Source organism: Mytilus edulis, unplaced genomic scaffold (assembly GCF_963676685.1).
Source record: "Mytilus edulis unplaced genomic scaffold, xbMytEdul2.2 SCAFFOLD_846, whole genome shotgun sequence".
NCBI lineage: Eukaryota > Metazoa > Mollusca > Bivalvia > Mytilida > Mytilidae > Mytilus > Mytilus edulis.
The window spans coordinates 6,032-30,757 of record NW_027267700.1 but is presented as its reverse complement, the minus strand read 5'-3'; the positions used below and the strand labels follow the sequence as shown (position 1 = coordinate 30,757).

General features: G+C 33.7%; 1 protein-coding gene and 1 long non-coding RNA gene across 5 annotated transcripts; both read left to right on the top strand.

The window, feature by feature from the left end:
- On the top strand, nt 1-24,639 carry LOC139505854 (uncharacterized; the record flags this gene model as incomplete). Its single annotated transcript, XM_071295240.1, is given in 3 exon segments — nt 1-51; nt 22,405-22,626; nt 23,056-24,639. Coding segments are annotated over 3 exon segments (1,742 nt in total), but the record flags the coding sequence as incomplete, so codon positions are not given.
- LOC139505855 (uncharacterized) lies at nt 7,014-20,484 on the top strand. 4 transcript variants are annotated; one of them, XR_011659836.1, is made up of 5 exons: nt 7,014-7,356; nt 8,739-8,807; nt 11,626-11,808; nt 19,738-19,845; nt 20,278-20,484. It is a non-coding gene; the product is annotated as an uncharacterized lncRNA (long non-coding RNA). The 4 variants fall into 4 exon arrangements; XR_011659835.1 differs by having other exon boundaries at nt 7,020-7,212; nt 8,739-8,820; XR_011659834.1 differs by having other exon boundaries at nt 7,020-7,239; nt 8,739-8,820.
- Nucleotides 24,640-24,726: the final 87 nt, after the last annotated feature.

Here is a 24,726-nt window from a genome sequence, read left to right as displayed (position 1 = left end):
GGACAGAGGATGATCTTGGTCATGCCATTGTTGTATTCAAACATAGAATTGGTAATACACAGGTAAAATAGCTACGGACGTTTCACGGCCGTGGTAATAAACGTCCGTAAAACATCCGTAATACGGATGTATTACGGATGAAACGGTTACGTCCGTAAAACGTCTGTAAAAATACATCCGTAAAACGTACGTGTAAAAACTGACGTAAAACGGAATTGTCCGTTTCACGGACGTATCGTAAACATACGTATTACGGACGTTTCTACAACATCCGTATTACGGCTGTATCATATTCAAAGATGTAAAAGTACCATGCATGATATACGCACGACTGCTTATACATGTTATAAAGTAAAATTCTTAACTTGCTTTCAACATTCTGCATGCCAGACATACATATGTATAGTGAATCTCTGCTTCAAGGCTATAACTTTAAATATTTGCATAATATGAGTAAATAAATGACATACATGTACTAATATAATTTTTTATTATTAAAATAATTAACTTTTGTTCATTATGAACATCCATTCGCAACTACCCTATATTTTAAGCCTAGAAATAGCGTACCAATTATCAATAAGCACTGTTAATGTCAGAATTTCTCTCCCATCAGCCCAAAGAGTCAATGAAAAATATGTAAAATGTAAAATAAAAAAAAATCCCTACCTATCCTATTTTTTCAAAGATGTAATAGCTGAATAGCATGAACACAGATATTATTTTATTTGACCTAATTACAAAAAAAAGAAATTGAAAAAAATCTTTCTATATTTTTTTCTAAAGGTTGTAATTACAATTAAGTTGAATTATAAATACAAAGAGTGCTTGGCAGTGGCAGATCCAAGGGGTCCGGGGGTTGGAACCCCCCCCCCCCCTTTTTTTTTGGCCGATCAATGCATTTGAATTGGGACATATAGTTGGACCCCCCCCCCCCCTGTTTTTAAAATGGCTGGATCTGCCCCTGCTGGGTGTCTTTCAAACAACCAACTAATCATGCTAATGATGGATGGTTAAATAATTGCCATAAAAGCAGTTAAAACAATATAAAACATCTAACATTTAACCTTATTTGCAATGCTTGAGCAAAAATGACTGTAGTCTATGTATATATTGTACCTACCTACCTACCTAGTCCTTATTATGCCCGGGGGCACATAGGGCAAGGACTAGTTCTTTCCACTCATCTCTGTTCTGTGCTTTCTTTTCTATTACACCCCAGCTGATTCCATGGTTCTTTCATTTCAGCTTCAACTGGTTCTTCTCCAAGTTGGTTTTGGGGCGTCCTTTCTTCCTTTTCCCCTCAGGTGTCCATCTTAGGGCTACTCTGGTCAAGTCCTCTGCTGGTCTTCTAAGAACATGGCCAATCCATCTCCATCTTTTCTGCTTCAATAAAGTCTCCATGTTGTTGGATCCTGTTGTTTCATGGAGGTCTTTGTTGGTAATCTTACGCGGCCAGAATATCCTTAAGATCTTTCTAAGGCAACCATTGTGAAAACTGGAGAGCTTGTTGATGTCTTTTTCTGTCATTCTCCAGCATTCCGCCCCATATAGCAGCACTGCTAGTACACAACTGTTATATAATCTTATTTTGGTGTTCTTACTGATGTTGCTTGTCTTCAGATGTGTCTTAGTTTTAAAAATGCAGTTCTTGCTTTTCCTATTCTGGCTCTGATGTCTTTGTCTGCTCCTCCTTCAGATGTTACTATGCTGCCCAAGTAGGTGAAAGATGAAGTGCAGTCTAGGGGTGTTCCATTTAAATCTATTAAAGGAGGCTCTGTGGTATTAAGAGGCATGACTTCTGATTTCTTGATGTTGATGTTTAATCCAATCAAACTTGCATTCTTTTGTAACTTAGTGGTTTTGTCTTGCATGTGTGTTTCTAGATGCGACAATAAGGCCAGATCATCTGCATAGTCCAGATCTTCTAGGTAGTTAAAAAGAGTCCACCTAATGCCTGTGTTGTTGCTGTTACTGATGGTGGAATTCATTACCCAGTCGACAACTATAATGAATAGAAGGGAAGACATAACACAGCCTTGTCTAACTCCAGATTTTACTAGAAAGCTGATGTCTGATGAAGTTCCCACAGTGCATCTGAATTCTGTATAGAACATTTTGATAAGTTGTACTATTTTTGCTGGTATTCCATAGCATCGTAAAATCTTCCATAAGCTTTCTCTGTGTATGCTGTCAAAGGCTTTTTCAAAGTCTATAAAGTTGATTATTAATTGTCTCTGCCATTCTGTGCACTGTTCAATGATGTTTCGTAGCACAAATATGTGGTCACAACAACTCCTTCCTTTTCTAAAGCCTGCCTGTTCTTTTCTGAGTTTGTTATCAATTGCTGTTTTAATTCTGTCTATTAAGATTTTGGTGAAAATTTTGCTTGGGATTGGTAATAAGGTGATTCCTCTCCAGTTGTTGCAGTTTGTGAGATCACCTTTCTTAGCCAGTCTTATGATGTTACCTTCTGACCAGTTTTTCGGTATCTTGATATTTTGCCAAATCTTTTTGAATGGTGTATGAAGAATGTTTGCTGTTAAGGTTGGATCTGATTTAAATAGTTCTGCTGATAGTTTATCGTTTCCTGGAGCTTTATTGTTTTTAAGACTCTTTACTGCTTTGATAATTTCCGATCTTGATGGAATTTCTATATTTACTTCAAGGTCGTGCTCTGCTATGGGTATGTTTGCTGTTGTTTCTGGTTCTGGCCTATTTAATACTTCTTTGAAGTGCTCATTCCATCTATTCTCTTGTTCTCTTTCAGATGTTATTAGATTACCCTGTTTGTCTTTTACTGGCATGTTGGTGTTTCTTTTTTGACCACAAAGTTTCTTCGTAATTTGGTAAAGGTCGCCCATTCTTTGCTCGGACGCAGCTTTTTCAGCCTCTAGAGCCAATCCCTCGATGAAATCTTTCTTATCTTTTCTGGTGGCTTTCTTAACGTCCTTGTTACAGTTGGAGTATTGGTCCCTTAGTCTGTCTTTTAGTCTATCAGAGTGAGTGTTGCAGATCCTTTTCTTTAGCTCTTTCCTGTTGTCAATCAGCGACCATGTCTCTTGTTTGATCCATTCTTTGTGCTTTTGGCGTTTGAAACCCAATATTTTTTCACTGGTCTTTTTAAACAAATCTTCCACTTCTTGCCATTGTTCATCTACTGTTTCACTTTCTTCAGTGTTGTTACTTTTTAGTTGTTCTAAGAGTTGAAAGCGATTCTTCAGTTCTAATTTGAAGTCATGGTTGGTTTTCATGTGTCTGAGTTTCCCTGTGTCGAATCTCTGTACCCTGCAAGGTTCTGATGCTCTCATTAGTTTGAGTTTGATGTTTGCTGTGACAAGATGATGGTCACTTCCAACATCAGCGCCTCGCCTTACTCTCACATCCTGTAAGGATCTCCTCCATTTGCCATTAATTGCTATGTGGTCGATCTGGTTTTTATCTCTGCCTCCAGGTGATACCCAGGTCAGCTTATGGACATCCTTGTGTCGGAACAATGTTCCACCTATTACAAGATTGCTCAGTCCACAGAAGTCTACTAGATGTTCTCCATTTTCGTTCATGATCCCACAGCCATGTTTTCCCATTATTCTTTCAAAACCACTGTTGTCTTGCCCTACTTTAGCATTAAAATCTCCCATGATGATTGTTAGGTCTTTTTGGGGATTTTCTCTATCTCAGCTTGAAGCATTTCATAAAATTCTATCTTAATTTCTTTATCAGCTTCATTTGTTGGAGAATAGACTTGGATGATTGATGTCTTTATAGGTTTTGTATTTAGTCTTGCTGTTATTATTCTTTCACTGACTGGATTATACTCAATGAGTGATTTAGAAGATGATTTGTTGAGGATGATGGCAACTCCCCCCTGGTGTTTGTCATCGTTTCTACCAGAATATATGATCGTGTCTCCTGTATTTGTCAAGTTTTTGCCAAACCCTGTCCATCTACATTCACTTATACCTAATATGTGCAGCTTGTTTTCCTTCATTTCTCTTAACACTTGGGCTTGTTTTCCTGCCTCATACATGGTACGGACATTCCAAAAACCCAATTTAAGTTTGGTTCTCGCATTCAGGATACTTTTCATGTGACTAGCTTCCTGCTGGCTTTCACTAGTCCCATTCATATGCGCAGAATTCTGCTGGTATTCTGATGTTACGAGACGAGTTAAATTTTTTCTAATCCTTGTTTCCGTAATCAGATGCTGTTTTATGAGTAGGGGAGATTACCCCCTAGCTCAACCTCCAACCTGGTGGACCAGGGTTATTTGTTTATGGTTTTCCTTCCAAAAGATAGATGCCTTCCTTGGCTTACGAGTCTGATCTACCCGTTGATTTTGATGTTAGAGTTTTCTTCTCTTAGGAAAGTTGCCTTAACCAGGCTGCGACCCTCTCCTGGCCGACTATTTTACCCATAGTTGGGGCAAGGTTAATGAGTGCTAGGGCGTGTCCACATACCAGTGGGCCTACACACTGCATTTCTGGGGCCCTTGCTGCTCCGAGATCCCCAACAGATTCGCCTGATTTATTGCAATCAGTTACCGTGTGCTACCGCGGGGAGGCTACTGCTGAAGTCTTGATAATGTAGAGGCTATGTACTGGCAGGAAAGACTTACTCACTCGGCTTTCTTTTCACAAAAAATATTGCTAGCCAGCGGCATAAGACATCCAAAGGACAGTCCCATACACTAGACGCATAACATTACCCTGTGATGCACTACCATCACCAACACACTATATATTGTACAAGGCTGAATTAAAATTACCTCATACCAGGTTTCACCAATGGCAATAGACCTGACTGTTGTCTAATATACTTGATTGTTGATCATTCTGATTATCTGTCCAAGTACAAAACTATGCTAACAAGAAATTGCACATGAGCATATAGAAAGTACCTGAAAAGTTTCAGATTGTTTAATGTCTGAAGTAGTTTCTACTGTTCAATGAGGATCATAAGTGGCAGGGGGAAGGAAACACTCTTATCATGTTTTAATCACAACAACCAATGCAATAGTCACATGGTGTTCCTTTGTCCCTTATACATTTTGTACCCGCCCTTTAATATATTAAAGCCCTTAGAATGTATATGTTAAAGTAGTCTCAGAATCAATGTATGTAGAATAATGCCGGTAACATTAAAATGTTATCATACATTTATCCTCCTTTGGTGTGGAATAAGAGCAAATTACCTGCTAAGCTTCTATTTTATTGTGGGACTATGGGAAGAAAGGGGTACTATTTAAAGTATTTTTAGGCAAGACAGAAAATTAAAGTACAGGGCCTTTTGCTGTAGGTCTATTGTTAACGATGAAATTGGAAAGAGGATACCAATTACATTAATTTGTAACAAAAAATACAATCAAACGAGATAAGACAGAGAATAAAAGATAAAAATATCAATATTTAAAGTCCCTTTAAACTTACCATTAAACATAAACTGACTGATCCAGAAATTTGTATAAAGGGATGGGGGGGGGGGGGGGCACTGACTGTTAACAAAACAGGCCCCACTAGTCATGCCATGTCCTAGCGAACAGTTCGGAACTTCCCGTTGCTTCTCAAAATTTGGCAACCTACATCTCAATTGCAAATTTAGTAAGTACAATTTTGACTTGATTCGACATATTGACAAACATGATAACATAAGTGACACACTGACGACATTAAAAGATCAATGTAGGATAAAAAAAATTAAATCAAATAGTTTAGGGGTGTGGTGGATGGGTAAACACTGCTGCAAGTTTTGCTTATCTCACATCAATTTTACATGTATATTCAATCATTTTTTTCCAAAATTAAGTAAAGAAGGTGGGGGGGGGGGGGGGGGCAGTGAAAAAACTATGTTAATTAAGTTTTGTTTATTCCACATTGAACTTTTGATGTCGTCCACAAGATCTTGTGAGCTTAACGTTGAATATAGGAGGAGAATTATAAAACAAAATATATTGTCAAGTCCAAAATTTAGCCATTTCAAGGATCTATCAGGCTGATAATGTAGCACTGGCTATTATTAGAATCTTAATTGTATCGAGTAAATCAAGGAGACAGTAGGAAAACTTATAAGATGTTTCCTAATAATCATGATTACAAAAGAGCTTGACACGAATTTTTAACTGAAGGTCTGTCCGATTGGTAAAATTTTGATTGCACTTAAATGAATACATAAGTGACCCCCTCTTCCTCCCCCGCCCATAATAAGTGTCCAAGACTTTAATTCTTCTCTGATTTAAGCTAGGATGTGTAAAGTAAGTAAGTCAGTAATTTTTATTGGTTTGAAATCCAAAATCATAGGATTGATACCAAGACAATACACATTGGTTATACACAAACATCATGACAAACATACAGACATATATATCATACCAAATTCATAAAGATTGTACTATATATATATATACACAGCCATGTATCACCATCATTGCTGGTGATCCGATGGATAAATCTGTTGTAGAGTTGTCACTGACTTAGACGTTCTTATACATATAATAATTTCTGTGACTGTATCTTGCATTAATTTGTACTGAACAATAACATCTCCATGGCTTATATATCATGTAATGTAGTACGACGCTAGATTAAAACTGACGAGGAAAGGTAACACACGGCCACCGAAAACTTTATTCATTGTGAGGCCCAGGTGGTCGTGTGGTCTAGCCGGCGGGACGGCTACAAAAAGGGGGGGGGGGTAGGGGGGGTTCTAACTATGTCCCCCTGCAAATACATTGATCGTCCAAAAAAGGGGGGTCCAACCCCCCTGGATCCGCCACTGATGTATGATAATGTCATGTAGGCCTATGTCTCCGATTCATTTCTTCATAGTTTTATATAAAGCGGCCGTGACTGATTTGTAGACAAATCCTTGTTTATAACAGAGGCCTATTTTAAAATACTCAGTGTACCACTTCTGAACTTTTTTGTATTTATTTTCAAAACTTAAATCCCCATTCTTGATTCCAGACCGGGTTCCGGACTAACTCTCAATCATATACGTAAATGATCGTAAAGTGTATTCTCGAAAGCTTGACAAATGGAATACGAAAACCCGGAAAAATCACCGTTGCCGTTTTTTACACTATGACGCAACTCATCCATGGACGCTCGTCGGCTGCTGAATTCATGTTTTACAGTTAAAAAGAATGGAAAGATGTATACTAGTCTGATAGATAATACGAGGACCTCTGGTTTTTCAAAACTGTTGGATCAACAAGTTATTATAAACAGATAAATTGAAATGGTTTGCTTGTCGATTAACTTGAAGAAACCGGGTTTTAAACAAGAAAGTTGTGTGTCTTTTTGATGGATTATTTACATACCCATACCGCTATTTTGTACTTGGAAAGCGCACCGAAAGGTAAATATTATCATGCAAATATTTAAGAAGATGCTAGTGGTATACTTTTCACGAAAAAACATTTGAATTTATAAATTTCATCGCATGCAAACCCGAAAATCAGTCTGACAAAGATCAGAAGATTGGCAAGAACGGACGCAAGTCAACTCGACCCACTGCCAAAACGGCCTACTTTTTTAACAACACGTCTCCCTTTCTAAAAATGTCCCACTCTTGTTAAGGGAGCTACCATGTGAGTTTTATTGGAGGTGGGGGGGTCACCATGTCACAGGCACTTGTCTCAGAAAAAAAATTCCCTATATACCTTAATATAATACATATTTAATACATATATATAGGATTTTTTTTTCTGAGACAAGTGCCTGTGTGGGGGGTGCTTGGATGTTATTTGAAAAATATGCGGAACTGGAGTTCTGTCAACTTTAAAAAAAAAATGCAGGACAACATTTTTATCGTAGCCCCCACCCCATACAAGTCAAGTGGTGGCTTCCTTACCAACTCGTCCTGCTTTAAAAAAAAATTGCCCTACTTTATATAAAAATGGTTAAAATCTGTAAAATATACTCCTGCAAAGAATGGCCATGCCCAACTTGCATGACTTGGGTAAAATCCAAATGAATATAATTAATATTTAATTTATATAAAAAATAAAAGTCTGCAAATTTGCCCTTATTTACATAAATTTGTACTTATCTAGACTACCTAGTTCAAATAATTATGACTTCTTGAAAGGCTATTACATTTTTTTTATTTGACGCCTTACTGTACATTAGAGTAAAGCGTCCAAAAAATAATATTATAATAGCCTTTCAAGACGTCATAATAATTTGGACTACTAGACTACCCAGAAATTAGAAAACACTGATATAAAAATTTAATATACATAAAATTGATAATGGAAATGGGGAATGTGTCATAGAGACAACAACCCGACCATAAAGCAGACAACAACAGAAGGTCACCAACATGTCTTCAATGCAGCAAGAAATTCCGGAGGCGTCCATCAGCTGGCCCCTAAACAAATATATATACTAGTTCAGTGATAATGAACGCCATACATTTTACTAAACATGCTAAACTCCAAATTGTACACAAGAAACTAAAATTAAAAATAGTACAAGACTAACAAAGGCCAGAGGCTCCTGACTTGGGACAGGCGCAAAATTCAAGCGGGGTTAAACATGTTTATGAGATCTTAACCCTCCCCCTATACATGTACAAATGTACCTCTAGCCAAATTGCAGATGTATGATATCTATTGATTTAAATTGATGTCATTTCTGAAACCATGATTGTGGATTCATATTTATTATTAAATTATTATGTACATGTAATTTATGTATTTATTTAGTGTATCATAATCTATTTGAACTTTTTTTTAGCTTACTCAAAATCAAGCTGTTTGGGCCTCCTCTTGTACATGGGAAGTGGACTCCTTGAGAAGGTGAAAGGTCTGCTTTACATGTACGTAATGTTAATATAAAAATACAAAAAATGTGGTGATCATGGTGATAGTGAATGAGAAAATAGAGGAATTTTTAAAAGTGTAAATTCACTTTTTTCCACTTATAAATCTGTCATATTGTAATTATGATAATAATGTTTAAATTACATAATTAGGGAGCTACCATTTGATTTTTAGGGGGGGGGGGGGGGGGGGGCTAGGATGAAAAATGTTGTCCTGCATTTTTTTTCAGTTGTAATTTCTGTCCTGCCTTTTTATTTTTCACTCTATTCGGTCCTGCATTTTTTTTATTAGTTTATTCCGACTTTTTTTTACCTAAATTGTCATCCTGCATTTTTTTTGCAAAGTGTCTCATCCTGCCTTTTTTTTACACTCAAAACTCCTGTCCTGCCTATTTTTTTCAAATTTCATCCTAGCCCCCCCATAAAAATCAAATGGTAGCTCCCTTATTTTCAAAATAAAATATTGTTTAGGTTGCTATAAACAGTTTCGTATAAAAACTAGGGGTTATTCCCCAACTAAAAATAGACATGGAGGGAAGTCCCTTTTTATCAACATAATTGGTGAAAAAGTATCATGTTTTTTGTATTTGGTTGTAAAGATATATTAATTAACTTTAATTAAAGCAGGTTGAATGATTAAAATAATTAAAAAAATTAGATTAAATATACATGTTTTGAGGGGAGACAACACTGTAAACAGTCTGTTTTTTTTGGCAGTGAAAATTGAAAACTTATTTGCAGACACTGTAGCTCTTTATGGAGCAGGCAAACGTACCCTGAAGCATGAATTTTTTGAAAACCAGGTAAAAATCTATGAAATTCATACAACTTTGATTATGAAAAATGTGCAGGTATCATGTCTTCAGGGGTGTGCACATGACCTGATTTCAGGTTTTTGTCGAGCCTGCAACTTTTGTTGCAGAAAGCTCGACATAGGGATAGTGATCCGGCGGCGGCGGTGTTAGCTCACTTCTTAAAAGCTTTATATTTTAGAAGGTGGAAGACCTGGATGCTTCATACTTTGTATATAGATGCCTCATGTTACGAAGTTTCCGTCAGTCACATGTCCAATGTCCTTGACCTCATTTTCATGGTTCAGTGACCACTTGAAAAAAAGTTTGTATTTTTCGTAATGTTGAATTCTCTCTTATTATAAGTAATAGGATAACTATATTTGATATGTGCGTACCTTGAAAGGTCCTCATGTCTGTCAGACAGTTTTCACTTGACCTCGACCTCATTTCATGGATCAGTGAACAAGGTTAAGTTTTGGTGGTCAAGTCCATATCTCAGATACTACAAGCAATAGGGCTAGTATATTCGGTGTATGGAAGGACTGTAAGGTGTACATGTCCAACTGGCAGGTGTCATCTGACCTTGACCTCATTTTCATGGTTCAGTGGTTATAGTTAAATTTTTGTGTTTTGGTCTGTTTTTCTCATACTATATGCAATAGGTCTACTTTATTTGTTGTATGGAATGATTGTAAGGTGTACCTATCTAGCAGGCAGATGTCATGTGACCTTGACCTCATTTTCATGGTTCAGTGGTCAAAGTTAAGTTTTTGAGTTTTGGTCTTTTTATCTAATACTATATGCCATAGGTCATCTATATTTGGTGTATGGAAATATTTTATGATCTTTATGTCAGTCGCGCAGGTTTTATTTGACCGTGACCTCATTTTCACAGTTCATTGCACAGTGTTAAGTTTTTGTGTTTTGGTCTATTTTTCTTAAACTATAAGTAATAGGTCAACTATATATGTTGTATAGAAGCATTGTTAGCTGTACATGTCTGCCTGGCATGGTTCATTTGACCTTGACCTCATTTTTAAGGTTCATTGGTCTTTGTTTAGTTATGTTGGTTAATGTTAAGTTTATGTGACAGTTGTATTAAAGCTTAGCTTTATACTTAGGACTATCAACATAATATCAATGATTAGTATAGAAGGCGAGACATTTCAGCGTGTGCACTCTTGTTTAAGCTTAAATTAGGCAATGTTTTTCCCAGTTTCTCTGGATAAAACTTTTTTATACTATTAAAAGTACACTTTTTTTTATTCCATTATAAACTAGAGAACATTCTGATTCCAGTGATATCTAGTTTTATACAAGTATCTTTATTAATCAGTCCACCACTAAGGGTCACTTATACATGGTCCCTCAAAATATGACGTCATAGAAAAAAACTGTTGATTGCACCCTTAACAAGAAAAGAAAACTCTCCACCAGAAATCAAGTGACATCGAAGTTAACTGTTAACATGTACAACAATAGGTCACTTTACATCCTTCAACAATGACTATGAGCAAAGCCAATACTGCATATTCAGTTTTTAAGTACCCTATATGAGAATCACAAATTTGTAAATCAATTCAAACAAGAAAACTAAGAGACTGATTTATACAATGTAAAATATAAAAAACAGAACAAACAAAAAATATGATAAACAGCAAGATAAGACAAATTGAACCACTAAATTACACTTATTTAGTTAGAAATATGTGTCGGATGACCCCTCTTGCTAACTAACATGCCAACATGACTAAAAATAGAACATAGGGGTAAAATGCAGTTTTTGGCTTATACATGTATCTCTGAAAGCAGAAACTAAAGCATTCAGAGGAAATTTGATCTGGAGTTAAAATGTTTACCAGGTTAAGAAGAGCTATCCTTTTTTTTCAGGGAAAGTTTGTTGGTCTAGTTTAAAAGATCAAAACTAAGCCAATTTTGCAAGATCAAATATTAAATGCAATTTTGGCAGATATTATAACTTCATTTCATTAAACATTATTTCTTTTAGCATTTTCAAAGAATGTACAAGTACAAGTACTTTGAGAAGTAGGAGAAGATAAGCAACAGAACGGAATTCATTTGGGTCATTGCTGTCTAGATTATATAGTGGATTCATAGATTGTCATTATATTGATTTATGTGCATATGAGCACAGAGGAGCAGTAGTCAATGAATAATTTTGTGATGAGAGGTATGTTTATATTAAAATGATGCCTAGTTTATTTGATAATTTTGCTCTCTTGTCAAACTCGGTAAATCATGGACATGTAGTTTCCAAGATTTATTTTAAAATTTGAGGTCATAGAGTTCCAAGTTTTGATTCTTGTTGTGGGCAAGTTTGAAAATTATCCATGTTAACAGTTAGAAGTGACAAATTATTTTTTTTACAAAACCATAAACAATTTAACTAAGATTTAACCCTTTCCTCCATGGAATTTTTTTTTTACAAACTTGATTCGCATAGGATTTTTTCAATAAAAAAAAAATCATCAGGTTTAAAGTATTAATGCATTGTAAAAACGAACATTTCATCAATGAAATTCAAGTCGGATATTCTCCTGAATATTCTTTTCATATTGGATACAATTTTTTTAAAGTCTTTTTTAATATGCAGACATTTTGTAGTCAATGCGTTTCAACTGAGGTACTACACAGGCGTCAAAAGGCGTCATTATGGAGTAAAGGGGTGGGGTCAAAAAGCGTCATTATGGAGGAAACGGTTAACCTCAAACTAATTAAAACAGAAAATGTTTTAGTTCTAATCTATAGCGTTATGCCCTTTATATACACAGAAAAAAGTCCCATAAAATCTAACTTGAGGAAAACTCAAAAGTGGCATTTTATATTTCCTTTGGAAATTAACATTGGAAGGGGAGATAACTCCGCAAAAATGAGTCCTTTTTTGGTCAGTTTTTGGTTGATTTTCTTGAAATTTATGTAAAGGCTTAAGCACGATACTTTTATGGAGTTATAAGTTTGTATTTGACTAAATTATATAATCATGATAATCTCCTGCTCATGAAATGTACAAAACCGAAGTGTTACAGGTATTATTTTTTTTTGGTGCATTTTTCATTAAAGAAATTGCAAATTTGAAGCTTTGAGACCATTTTGAAAAAATAATGTGAATATTTGGTATTGTTTATATCTGTATATTATATTCTTTCAGCATCTTACTTGTCTAAAGAAACTTTAAACCACAAAATGAAGAATACGTGCTTAATTATTTTTATCAAATTTGAGATTCTTAATTACCTTGACACCAAGCAATAGGTATGGGCTTTGCTCATTGTTGAAGGCCATACAGTGACCTATAGTTGTTAATGTCTGTGTCATTTTGGTCTTTTGTGGATAGTTGTCTCATTGGCAATCATACCACATCTTCTTTTTTATAATAACTTATGGTAAAGTGATTAATATTGTGCAATTGTAGTTATAATATAGGGATATTGCATGAATATTGTCATGAGTAAAATTTATATTGCACGAGCTTCGAGTGCAATTTTTGTTCTACAAGGGACAATATTTCCCAATATTCATGCAATAATTTTGAAGATGTATTGCACTGGTGCAATATTATAGGGTTATTGCATGAATATTGGGGAATATTGTCCTGAGTTGAATTTTATATTGCATAAGCTTGCGAGTGCAATATATGTTCTACGAGGGACAATATACCCCAATATTCATGCAATAACCCTTTTATTGTATAGCAATATAATATTTGAAAGTAAAAATTGGTTTAAACTAAGAGTTTGTCATTGATAACGTCATGCTTTTTTGAAGATTTTTGCACTTGTGCAATATTATCAGATTATTACATGGCATTTTTCATATCGCATACATGTATTATCAGCCCTAGGTTCAATATCAGCCCAAGAGCCGCATGGCTCGAGGGCTGATATTGACCGAGGGCTGATAATACATGCGATATGAAAAATGACATGTTATGATCTTTTTATCATATGCTTCAACAGTAGAGAAAAATAACAGATTCATATATTGATCCTTCTACGTGGTTCCCGAAAAGATCTTGAAAGAGTAAAAATTTCACGGACGTCGGACCCCAAATTTGATACATTCAATAAGAAATCTTTCTATCACATGCCTCAACAGAGAGAAAAAAAAAACCAACATTTTAATATGGACGAATCGACAAAAAAATAATTCAACAATATACATGATGAAAATTGTTTGGAAAAGTCAATTTTTTTTAAAGTAACTTTCTAAATTATGTTTCAGAAAAACTTAAAAAATGCATTTATTCTTCACCATGTTCACTGTGATGGTAACTGAAATAAAATATTCATAAAGAATATACACTTTTAAAAATTCCTCTATTTTCTCATTCACTATCACCATGATCACCACATTTTTTGTATTTTTATATTAACATTACGTACATGTAAAGCAGACCTTTCACCTTCTCAAGGAGTCCACTTCCCATGTACAAGAGGAGGCCCAAACAGCTTGATTTTGAGTAAGCTAAAAAAAAGTTCAAATAGATTATGATACACTAAATAAATACATAAATTACATGTACATAATAATTTAATAATAAATATGAATCCACAATCATGGTTTCAGAAATGACATCAATTTAAATCAATAGATATCATACATCTGCAATTTGGCTAGAGGTACATTTGTACATGTATAGGGGGAGGGTTAAGATCTCATAAACATGTTTAACCCCGCTTGAATTTTGCGCCTGTCCCAAGTCAGGAGCCTCTGGCCTTTGTTAGTCTTGTACTATTTTTAATTTTAGTTTCTTGTGTACAATTTGGAGTTTAGCATGTTTAGTAAAATGTATGGCGTTCATTATCACTGAACTAGTATATATATTTGTTTAGGGGCCAGCTGATGGACGCCTCCGGAATTTCTTGCTGCATTGAAGACATGTTGGTGACCTTCTGTTGTTGTCTGCTTTATGGTCGGGTTGTTGTCTCTATGACACATTCCCCATTTCCATTATCAATTTTATGTATATTAAATTTTTATATCAGTGTTTTCTAATTTCTGGGTAGTCTAGTAGTCCAAATTATTATGACGTCTTGAAAGGCTATTATAATATTATTTTTTGGACGCTTTACTCTAATGTACAGTAAGGCGTCAAATAAAAAAAATGTAATAGCCTTTCAAGAAGTCATAATTATTTGAACTAGGTAGTCTAGATAAGTACAAATTTATGTAAATAAGGGCAAATTTGCAGACTTTTATTTTTTATATAAATTAAATATTAATTATATTCATTTGGATTTTACCCAAGTCATGCAAGTTGGGCATGGCCATTCTTTGCAGGAGTATATTTTACAGATTTTAACCATTTTTATATAAAGTAGGGCAATTTTTTTTTAAAGCAGGACGAGTTGGTAAGGAAGCCACCACTTGACTTGTATGGGGTGGGGGCTACGATAAAAATGTTGTCCTGCATTTTTTTTTTAAAGTTGACAGAACTCCAGTTCCGCATATTTTTCAAATAACATCCAAGCACCCCCCACACAGGCACTTGTCTCAGAAAAAAAAATCCTATATATATGTATTAAATATGTATTATATTAAGGTATATAGGGAATTTTTTTTCTGAGACAAGTGCCTGTGACATGGTGACCCCCCCACCTCCAATAAAACTCACATGGTAGCTCCCTTAACAAGAGTGGGACATTTTTAGAAAGGGAGACGTGTTGTTAAAAAAGTAGGCCGTTTTGGCATTGTAAAAACGAACATTTCATCAATGAAATTCAAGTCGGATATTCTCCTGAATATTCTTTTCATATTGGATACAATTTTTTTAAAGTCTTTTTTAATATGCAGACATTTTGTAGTCAATGCGTTTCAACTGAGGTACTACACAGGCGTCAAAAGGCGTCATTATGGAGTAAAGGGGTGGGGTCAAAAAGCGTCATTATGGAGGAAACGGTTAACCTCAAACTAATTAAAACAGAAAATGTTTTAGTTCTAATCTATAGCGTTATGCCCTTTATATACACAGAAAAAAGTCCCATAAAATCTAACTTGAGGAAAACTCAAAAGTGGCATTTTATATTTCCTTTGGAAATTAACATTGGAAGGGGAGATAACTCCGCAAAAATGAGTCCTTTTTTGGTCAGTTTTTGGTTGATTTTCTTGAAATTTATGTAAAGGCTTAAGCACGATACTTTTATGGAGTTATAAGTTTGTATTTGACTAAATTATATAATCATGATAATCTCCTGCTCATGAAATGTACAAAACCGAAGTGTTACAGGTATTATTTTTTTTTGGTGCATTTTTCATTAAAGAAATTGCAAATTTGAAGCTTTGAGACCATTTTGAAAAAATAATGTGAATATTTGGTATTGTTTATATCTGTATATTATATTCTTTCAGCATCTTACTTGTCTAAAGAAACTTTAAACCACAAAATGAAGAATACGTGCTTAATTATTTTTATCAAATTTGAGATTCTTAATTACCTTGACACCAAGCAATAGGTATGGGCTTTGCTCATTGTTGAAGGCCATACAGTGACCTATAGTTGTTAATGTCTGTGTCATTTTGGTCTTTTGTGGATAGTTGTCTCATTGGCAATCATACCACATCTTCTTTTTTATAATAACTTATGGTAAAGTGATTAATATTGTGCAATTGTAGTTATAATATAGGGATATTGCATGAATATTGTCATGAGTAAAATTTATATTGCACGAGCTTCGAGTGCAATTTTTGTTCTACAAGGGACAATATTTCCCAATATTCATGCAATAATTTTGAAGATGTATTGCACTGGTGCAATATTATAGGGTTATTGCATGAATATTGGGGAATATTGTCCTGAGTTGAATTTTATATTGCATAAGCTTGCGAGTGCAATATATGTTCTACGAGGGACAATATACCCCAATATTCATGCAATAACCCTTTTATTGTATAGCAATATAATATTTGAAAGTAAAAATTGGTTTAAACTAAGAGTTTGTCATTGATAACGTCATGCTTTTTTGAAGATTTTTGCACTTGTGCAATATTATCAGATTATTACATGGCATTTTTCATATCGCATACATGTATTATCAGCCCTAGGTTCAATATCAGCCCAAGAGCCGCATGGCTCGAGGGCTGATATTGACCGAGGGCTGATAATACATGCGATATGAAAAATGACATGTTATGATCTTTTTATCATATGCTTCAACAGTAGAGAAAAATAACAGATTCATATATTGATCCTTCTACGTGGTTCCCGAAAAGATCTTGAAAGAGTAAAAATTTCACGGACGTCGGACCCCAAATTTGATACATTCAATAAGAAATCTTTCTATCACATGCCTCAACAGAGAGAAAAAAAAAACCAACATTTTAATATGGACGAATCGACAAAAAAATAATTCAACAATATACATGATGAAAATTGTTTGGAAAAGTCAATTTTTTTTAAAGTAACTTTCTAAATTATGTTTCAGAAAAACTTAAAAAATGCATTTATTTAATTTTTTTTTTTAATTTAATTTAATTATTTTACACAATATACTTTCCAGTATTCATATAATTGTTTTGTACACTACTTTGTAATGTTTTTCACTGAAAACGTAGCATTAAGGTGTATTTTCCGGAATTTGCCGAGTATCACCGGAATGCCATGTGATTTACGTTACGGAAAGGCATGTGATAACAATCGAAGCATGTGATAACTTTTCATATCAGCCCGCTAAGCACCAATTCAAAAAATATAGAAAATACTTTAATTTAATGCTATTATCATACGGTAAAAATCATATGTTATTAAGTCTAAGTATATGATAATAGAATTTATTGCACGCTAACTTTTAGTTGTTTTCTGTGGGAAATATTATATTGCTATGCAATAATAGAATTTATTGCACACTAACTTTTGGTTACTTTCTGTAGGAAATATTATATTGCTACATGTATGCAAAAATTCTTATAATTAGTGCTTCACTTAAATGTTGACAAGTTTCTTACTCCTTGATACAGGTCCTAATTTGGATTGTAAATAAATATTTGACATATTATATGTTTCTGAATAAATGTAGTCAAAGAACTTGAAATTGGTTACACAGCTACTTATGCATCTATGTACTATTTCTGAACCAAAAAATATGTAGTACTGTAGCTTCGGAGGCGACGGCATCAACAATGTATTAGTTTGTGATTAGGTCTAGTTTATGGTGAACCACATGTGATAGGATAATCATATTTGGTATGCAGTTGTATAAGCATTGGCACATCTCATTTCCATGGAGATTATTTGGCCCTGCCTTCTCAGTCATGGTCTATTGACTTCGAAACTTTTGCTCATACATGTATTAGTTTGTGATTAGGTCAGTTTATGGGGAACCACAAGTGGTAAGTCAATGATATTTGGTATGCAGTTGTATAAGCATTGGTATATCTCATTTCCATGGAGATAATTTGGCTCCGCACCCTTAGTCATGGTCTATTGACTTTGAAATTTTTTCTAAGTTATCATGTATTAGTTTGTGATTAGGTCAGTTCAAGGGGAACCATTAGTGGTTGGGCAATGTTAATTGGTATTCAGTTGTATAAGCATTGGCACATCTCATTTCCATGGAGAATATTTGGCCTCGCCCCCTCAGTCACAGTCTAATGACTTTGAAACTTATCTTAGTTTACATGTATTAGTTTGTGATTAGATCAGTTTAAGATAAACTGCTTATGTTTAGTCAATAATATTTGGTATGCAAATTTATTGGCATTTGCAAGTATTGTTTCCATGGAGATTATATAGCCCCACCCCCTCATCATGGTTCATTGACTGTGAAACTTTTACATAGTTTACACATTAATGTTTGTAATTAGGTTTGGGAACGACTTATACATGTACCGTACCTAAATGTTACAATAATTTTTAAGTAAAGAAAGTTATGATACTAAATATCAAAAGTAAATGTCCAGTACTACAGATTTTAAATACAGAAATATTACCTATGCAAAAGTAGCAGTTTATATGAATTCAAGAATTGAATCTACATGTATATTCAATTAAAGATTTCTTGCTGTTGTGCAATACACTGGGCTGTTGCGCAATAATTGGTTAATCTGTTGTCAGACTGCAACAAACAATAATTTCTCAATGTCACATGTATATCAGAAATTTATAAAAAGAAAACTAAAAGGAGGTTTTCTTAATAGCTATAAATCAGTCATCAAAGTTTAACGAAATTTTAAGGATACATGTATTTCCAAAAACTTGAAAGTCACCCCTTTTCTTATGACATGTATGAAGAAAATCTTATAACTCAGAAACTGACAAACTTAAATTTATAAAAATCAAATGGGAGCTTACAACAAAAAATATGAACAATTTAACTAAGTTTCATGATATTCAGCATTTTTATGTCCCACTCAACGAAGTTTTGGGGGTATAATGTTTTTGACCTGTCTGTCTGACGTCAAGTCCTGTTTCTTGTCATCACAACTGTTCTCAAACCACACAACAGAATTTCATGAAATCTTTTTAGATAATAAGGACATACAATGTAGATGTGCATATCGACAGGAAATTAAGATTCAATTTTTTTTTTTTAGGAGTTAAGCCCCTTTGAACTTATTTGCTTTAATGCACTACTTCAACAGTTTGTTATTGCAACTCTCCTGAATCCACACAACAGAATTTCATGAAACTTTGTAGATAATAAGGACATACTATGTAGATGTGCATATCAACAGGAAATTACAATTCATTTTTTTTTCTAGGAGTTATGCCCCTTTGAACTTATTTGCTTTATTACTACTTCAACAGTTTGTCATTGCAACTCCTCTGAATCCACACAACAGAATTTCATGAAACTTAGTAGATGATAAGGACATACTATGTAGATGTGCATATTGACAGGAAATTATGATTCAATTGAAGTTTATCAATTGCCAAGGTACATTGAAAGGTTGTTCTTTTATTAAAATCTGCACATACATGTATATAGGATTTTTTTATAAGCTTAAACTTGATCTTCTTTCTGTTGTTAGCTTACATTTTGTTTCAATTTACTTAAAAGTAAAAGTATATAGGAAAGGTATAAATTAGTGAGCATCGGTTCATACTACATATAGTTTTTGTCTGGACTTCTTGATTAATTTATATATATATATACAATTTTAGCTTGTTACCAAATGAAAGGAAAGGACATTATTGGCAAGGATTGATATTACTGGTGAACATGTATGTCATGTAGGTGTGAATGCCCTGCAAAACAGACCTGATATCAAAGTAAGTTCATCTGTAGAATTGCAGTTCATTTAAATAATTTTATGTTATCTACCTAAAACTGTTTCAAGTTTAATTGTACATGTACAGTGTTGCTTATTTTTCTCACTTTCCGATTCAATGCATGCATTAAGCCTTACTCTGCTCGCCTCCTTCTGCTCCATACACACACACTTGAGATGTCAGAAATTCAGACTATCATAGCATTTACATTACAAACTTACCTAGTCAGACTGGCCAATATTATGTTTTGATAAGTTAACGTTGTTATTTAGAAAACATAAAATATTTGCCACTGGACATTCAAATAAGCAAAAAAAAAAAACGACCAGTTAATGATTTTGCATTAACAGAATGAATTTGCAAACATATAACAATTAGCTTATGTAATTCATGGAAGTTAGATTTATATTCTTTATGAATATTTTATTTCAGTTACCATCACAGTGAACATGGTGAAGAATAACCAATACCATGAATACAGGACACAGAAGACTACCTCACAAACTTGGGAATTTTACAAAAAATAGAACGTTTAAATTTACAAAGAAGACATTTATTTTGACATTCATAGACTTGGAAAGTAGAGAAATTATAATGTGAATATAAATCCTTGGAAATAAAATTTTGAACTTTGAAGAAGATTATGTTTGTTCTAAGAAAGTTTGAAGAAAAAGGATACATTCAAAACTGTAAAAAGGAAACATTACAGTATTCTCAATTTATACTCTTGAGATCAATTACTCTTGATATATAATTAAAAGGACTTATAAAAGTAAGGACATTTGGTTGAATTGCCAATGAGAAAAATATCCACCAGAGTTCACATGATGTGATATTGAGCTATTATAGGTATCCATATGTCCTCCAACAATGAAACAAATGAACTATATAGTGTGTTGTGAAAGGGTTTGGACATGACAAATAGAGAAAACTAAGAGCCTTATTTTATCAAGTTAATACATGAAAGCAAAATATGAACCAAAGACCACCACTGAAATACTTCTGATTATTGTTGATTTACTCTTGAAATATCATGTAAAATGTTTAAAAAGATATCATCAATATTCAACTTGTTAAACAACAAGTCACTGTATGACAGAAAGTTCTTTGACAAAATCCTTGTATGTGTATTGCATCAGAATATTTTTTTTAGATAGAACACTAGGAGACTATATACATGATATAAGGAAATGCAAATAAAAAGTATCATCACCTTAAAAAAAAGTATAGCATTTTATCATTGACAGTTCCATCAAAAGTTTCAGCAATACAATGCAACTGTTACATAAAAATCAAACTATACTATACACTATAATAAGTGTGTTATATATACTACAATAAGTGTGTTATATAATATAATATATATATATATTTTATAATGCATAATTATAATAGACGTTATACGTCCGTGGTACAAAACATCCGTATTACGTCCGTGGTACTAAACGTCCGTAATACGGACGTGGTACTAAATATCCGTAATACGGACGTGGTACTAAATATCCGTATTACGGACGTTTTACGGACGTTTTACGGATGGGAAGCAATGGACGTTTTACGTCCGTGGTACTATTCGTCCGTAGATGTGCCGTATAATACGGACGTTTTACGGATTTTTTACAGACGTTTTACGTCCGTAGCTATTTTACCTGTGTATTAAAAATATATAAATTATATGCATAACAATCTCAAGTCTTATGTAGACTAAACGCGCGTCTGGCGTACTGAATTATAATCCTGGTACCTTTGATAACTAATTAAGCTCCGTTTGAAAATGAACTACAAAGAAAACTCTTATGTTTTGATTCTAGCGCGGATGTTTTTTCCGATTTATTTTTGAAAAAGTTTGGTTTTCTATTATTGTTGATATTCAAAATAAAACAAAATATGTAATATCAACTTTCATATCTTACATATCACCAGTCGTTAAGTTCCATTGCTTTCTACTATTCTCTTGTTGGCTAACACAATACCAAGTAAAAAAGTACCATACAAAACGAATAACAGACTCATCTGTAATATCTCAAAATATTACTAACAAAATAACATAAAACTCTTGAAATCTCCTGATAAACTTTAAAAACAACTTAAAAGATTTCTTTTCGTCTCCAGCGGCGCTATAACATTTTATTAATTCACAAAATTAAGACTCTTTTTCTGCATGGCCTAAAAATATTCGGTGCTGTTATTCGAAATAGCAATAGCGAAGAGTATGTTGATTTTAGCAGTAATCTTGTAGAGTTTATGAAAATTTAGAAAAAAGTCTTTAAAAAATCAGAAAATGTATGAGTCTCAACTCCTTCCGCCTCTCATTCCATCAAGAATAACAAATTCCCATGCAGCTGCAATATTGGTTAAGGTTTGTTAATTCCAACCTTTTTCATGATTGTAAATGATACTCGTCTTTTTAATAATTCCTGATGAACTGTTTCCCCTTAAATATCATAACAATCTATAATGTAAGAAATGTGTGAAACCCAATCTAAAGATATAAGCCATAACTGACAAAAAGGTTTGTTTTATGCCCTTATTATTTTTTTTTTATACTACTTATTGCAGACATAAATGCACTTACAAAAGCCTGTGAATCAAGAAAAATAAAGGAATGTTCACTCGTATTTGAGGAATTGGATCCCCCAAGGAGTGCAATTATCAGTTTTGATGACGAACCCTTGTCAGAGAAGTCTCTCAAAACCTACCTTCGAGCGAAGAATCTAGTTATTTTAAGACTGCGCAAGACTGAGGATGGGTTGTATTCTGTGAAGTTTAAGAAAGAACAAGGTTGTGTTTAATTGTTGAGATAAAGGATTGCATTTTTCGGTGGGGAAATCAAAATATAACATGATTTATGACTATTTTTATTAATTAGGAATATAAGTTTATCGCGTTACTCATTGAATTTCTATTTGATTCAACTAGTTGATATTTTTGATGCAAGGATTTATATATACATAAGCTTGCATCTTAAGAGTACACAAGCTATACAAGAAATGTTTTGGTACATTTCTCGTTAATTATGCTTTCATGTTATCGATAAAATATGTAGTTTAAACTGCTCGGATGTACGCTTTAGTTTGCTTACTTTTGTTTAAAGTTGCCTCTCAAAAAGAATCTCTCAATGAATCATTGATAAAAACATCATCAGGTTAGAAACATGTTTTTATTTACAAACTCTGAATGAATTGAAATTTAAAATGACATATATTTTAGATCTTGATGAATTTGTAAAAGTGCCAAAGATAACGATAGAGGGAAACTGTATCACAACATCGATCTTATACAACTGTAGCCATGGCATATTCTGGGATCAAAATCTACATACAGTCTCTATTCCTGCGCCATTTAAACCGTGTATCGAAGATCTATATATCAAATCATATGTTATTGATATTACATCGGTATGCAATGAACTATTAGAAAAGCATCATGCTCATTTGATAATCAAAGACGAAATAATTATTGAATGTACCCTCAATCCTAAAGAGAAAGATATACGACAAAAAGTCAAACAGTGGACAGAAGACATACAGAACGTCTGGGAAGACTGTATTATCAAAAATGTTAAAAAACTGGAGCTTCAAATTCCTGAGGACACAAAAGAATTGTGTTTAAGGCATCTAAATGAATCAAAAGAAGCTCACAAGCTAGAGGATTTGAAAATCATCATTCCTGAAGAGTCTGAATCTATTACTATTATATTCATAGGCAAATGTGATATCGTTGAAAGCTTTTACAATCAAGCATATAATAGATTACAGGATATAGAAGAAACAATAAACCGGGCAAATAAACTCACATCAGGTTCTGTAAAACTGAAACCGACGGAAGTAAAGCTCTTATTGAAAGAGAACAAATTTGAAAAACTCGATGACATCGCATTTGACTTCAAGTATGAGTTGGACCAAGTGATTGGGGGCATTTCTTTTACGGGCCAATTAGAAGACATTGAAAGGGCAAAAAGCATAATATTTACAGAGAAAAACAGTTACCACATTTGGACAATGAAAAACGTTGCATACCACTGTTGTGAATTGCTGCAAAATACAGTCGTTGCAAACTTAGCTGACCAAAAGTTACTCGAAAGTAATATGTCTGCCACATTTGAGGTCAAACATAAAGAGATAGTAATTTGTACATCAGAAGAAGAAAACAAAAGCGTAATTGAAGACATTTTAAGAAAATATGTTGTCGAACGTACAATTGGACTTGATGATTCCAACAAACACGTTCTCGAACTTAGTGATTGGGAAGCAAAATGTACAGCTTTGAAAGATTCATATAAAGATATTTGCATCATCGATGATTCTGAAGATACTAAAATTATTGTAACTTCAACTTATGATGTAATCAAATATATCATTACTGAGATTCAAAGCTTTATCAAAGAACATAGTACCAATGAAGAAGATATAAATGTAACAGATGAATTCCAATTAAGATTTCTCAAACTTCATTGCAAGGACCGGCTTAAAGAATTAGAGGTGAAGTACAGTGATGATCGACTAAAAATAACATTCGAAGATCATTCAGTTCAAGTACAAGGCACTAAAGATGGAATAAAAAACGCAAAATTAGACATTGACATCATAATCAGTAAAATACAAAAGGAAAATTACAACGTATCGAAACCAGGTTTGCATTTACTGTTCAATGAACCTGACACAGTCGCTGCCTTTTAGATCCAATAGATTCGGACTCAAGAACTGTTGTGGCAGTCAATACAGCAAATAGCTTACAGAGTCGTAATAGTAACACAAGGCTGAAAGAAACAGACGATGAATACACCATGCGCCAAGCATTGAAGACATAAAACGAAACGGTATTAAATATTTTTTTATCAGATGAAAAAGAGAGGTTTCTTGGTTTTATCTATTTATCGTG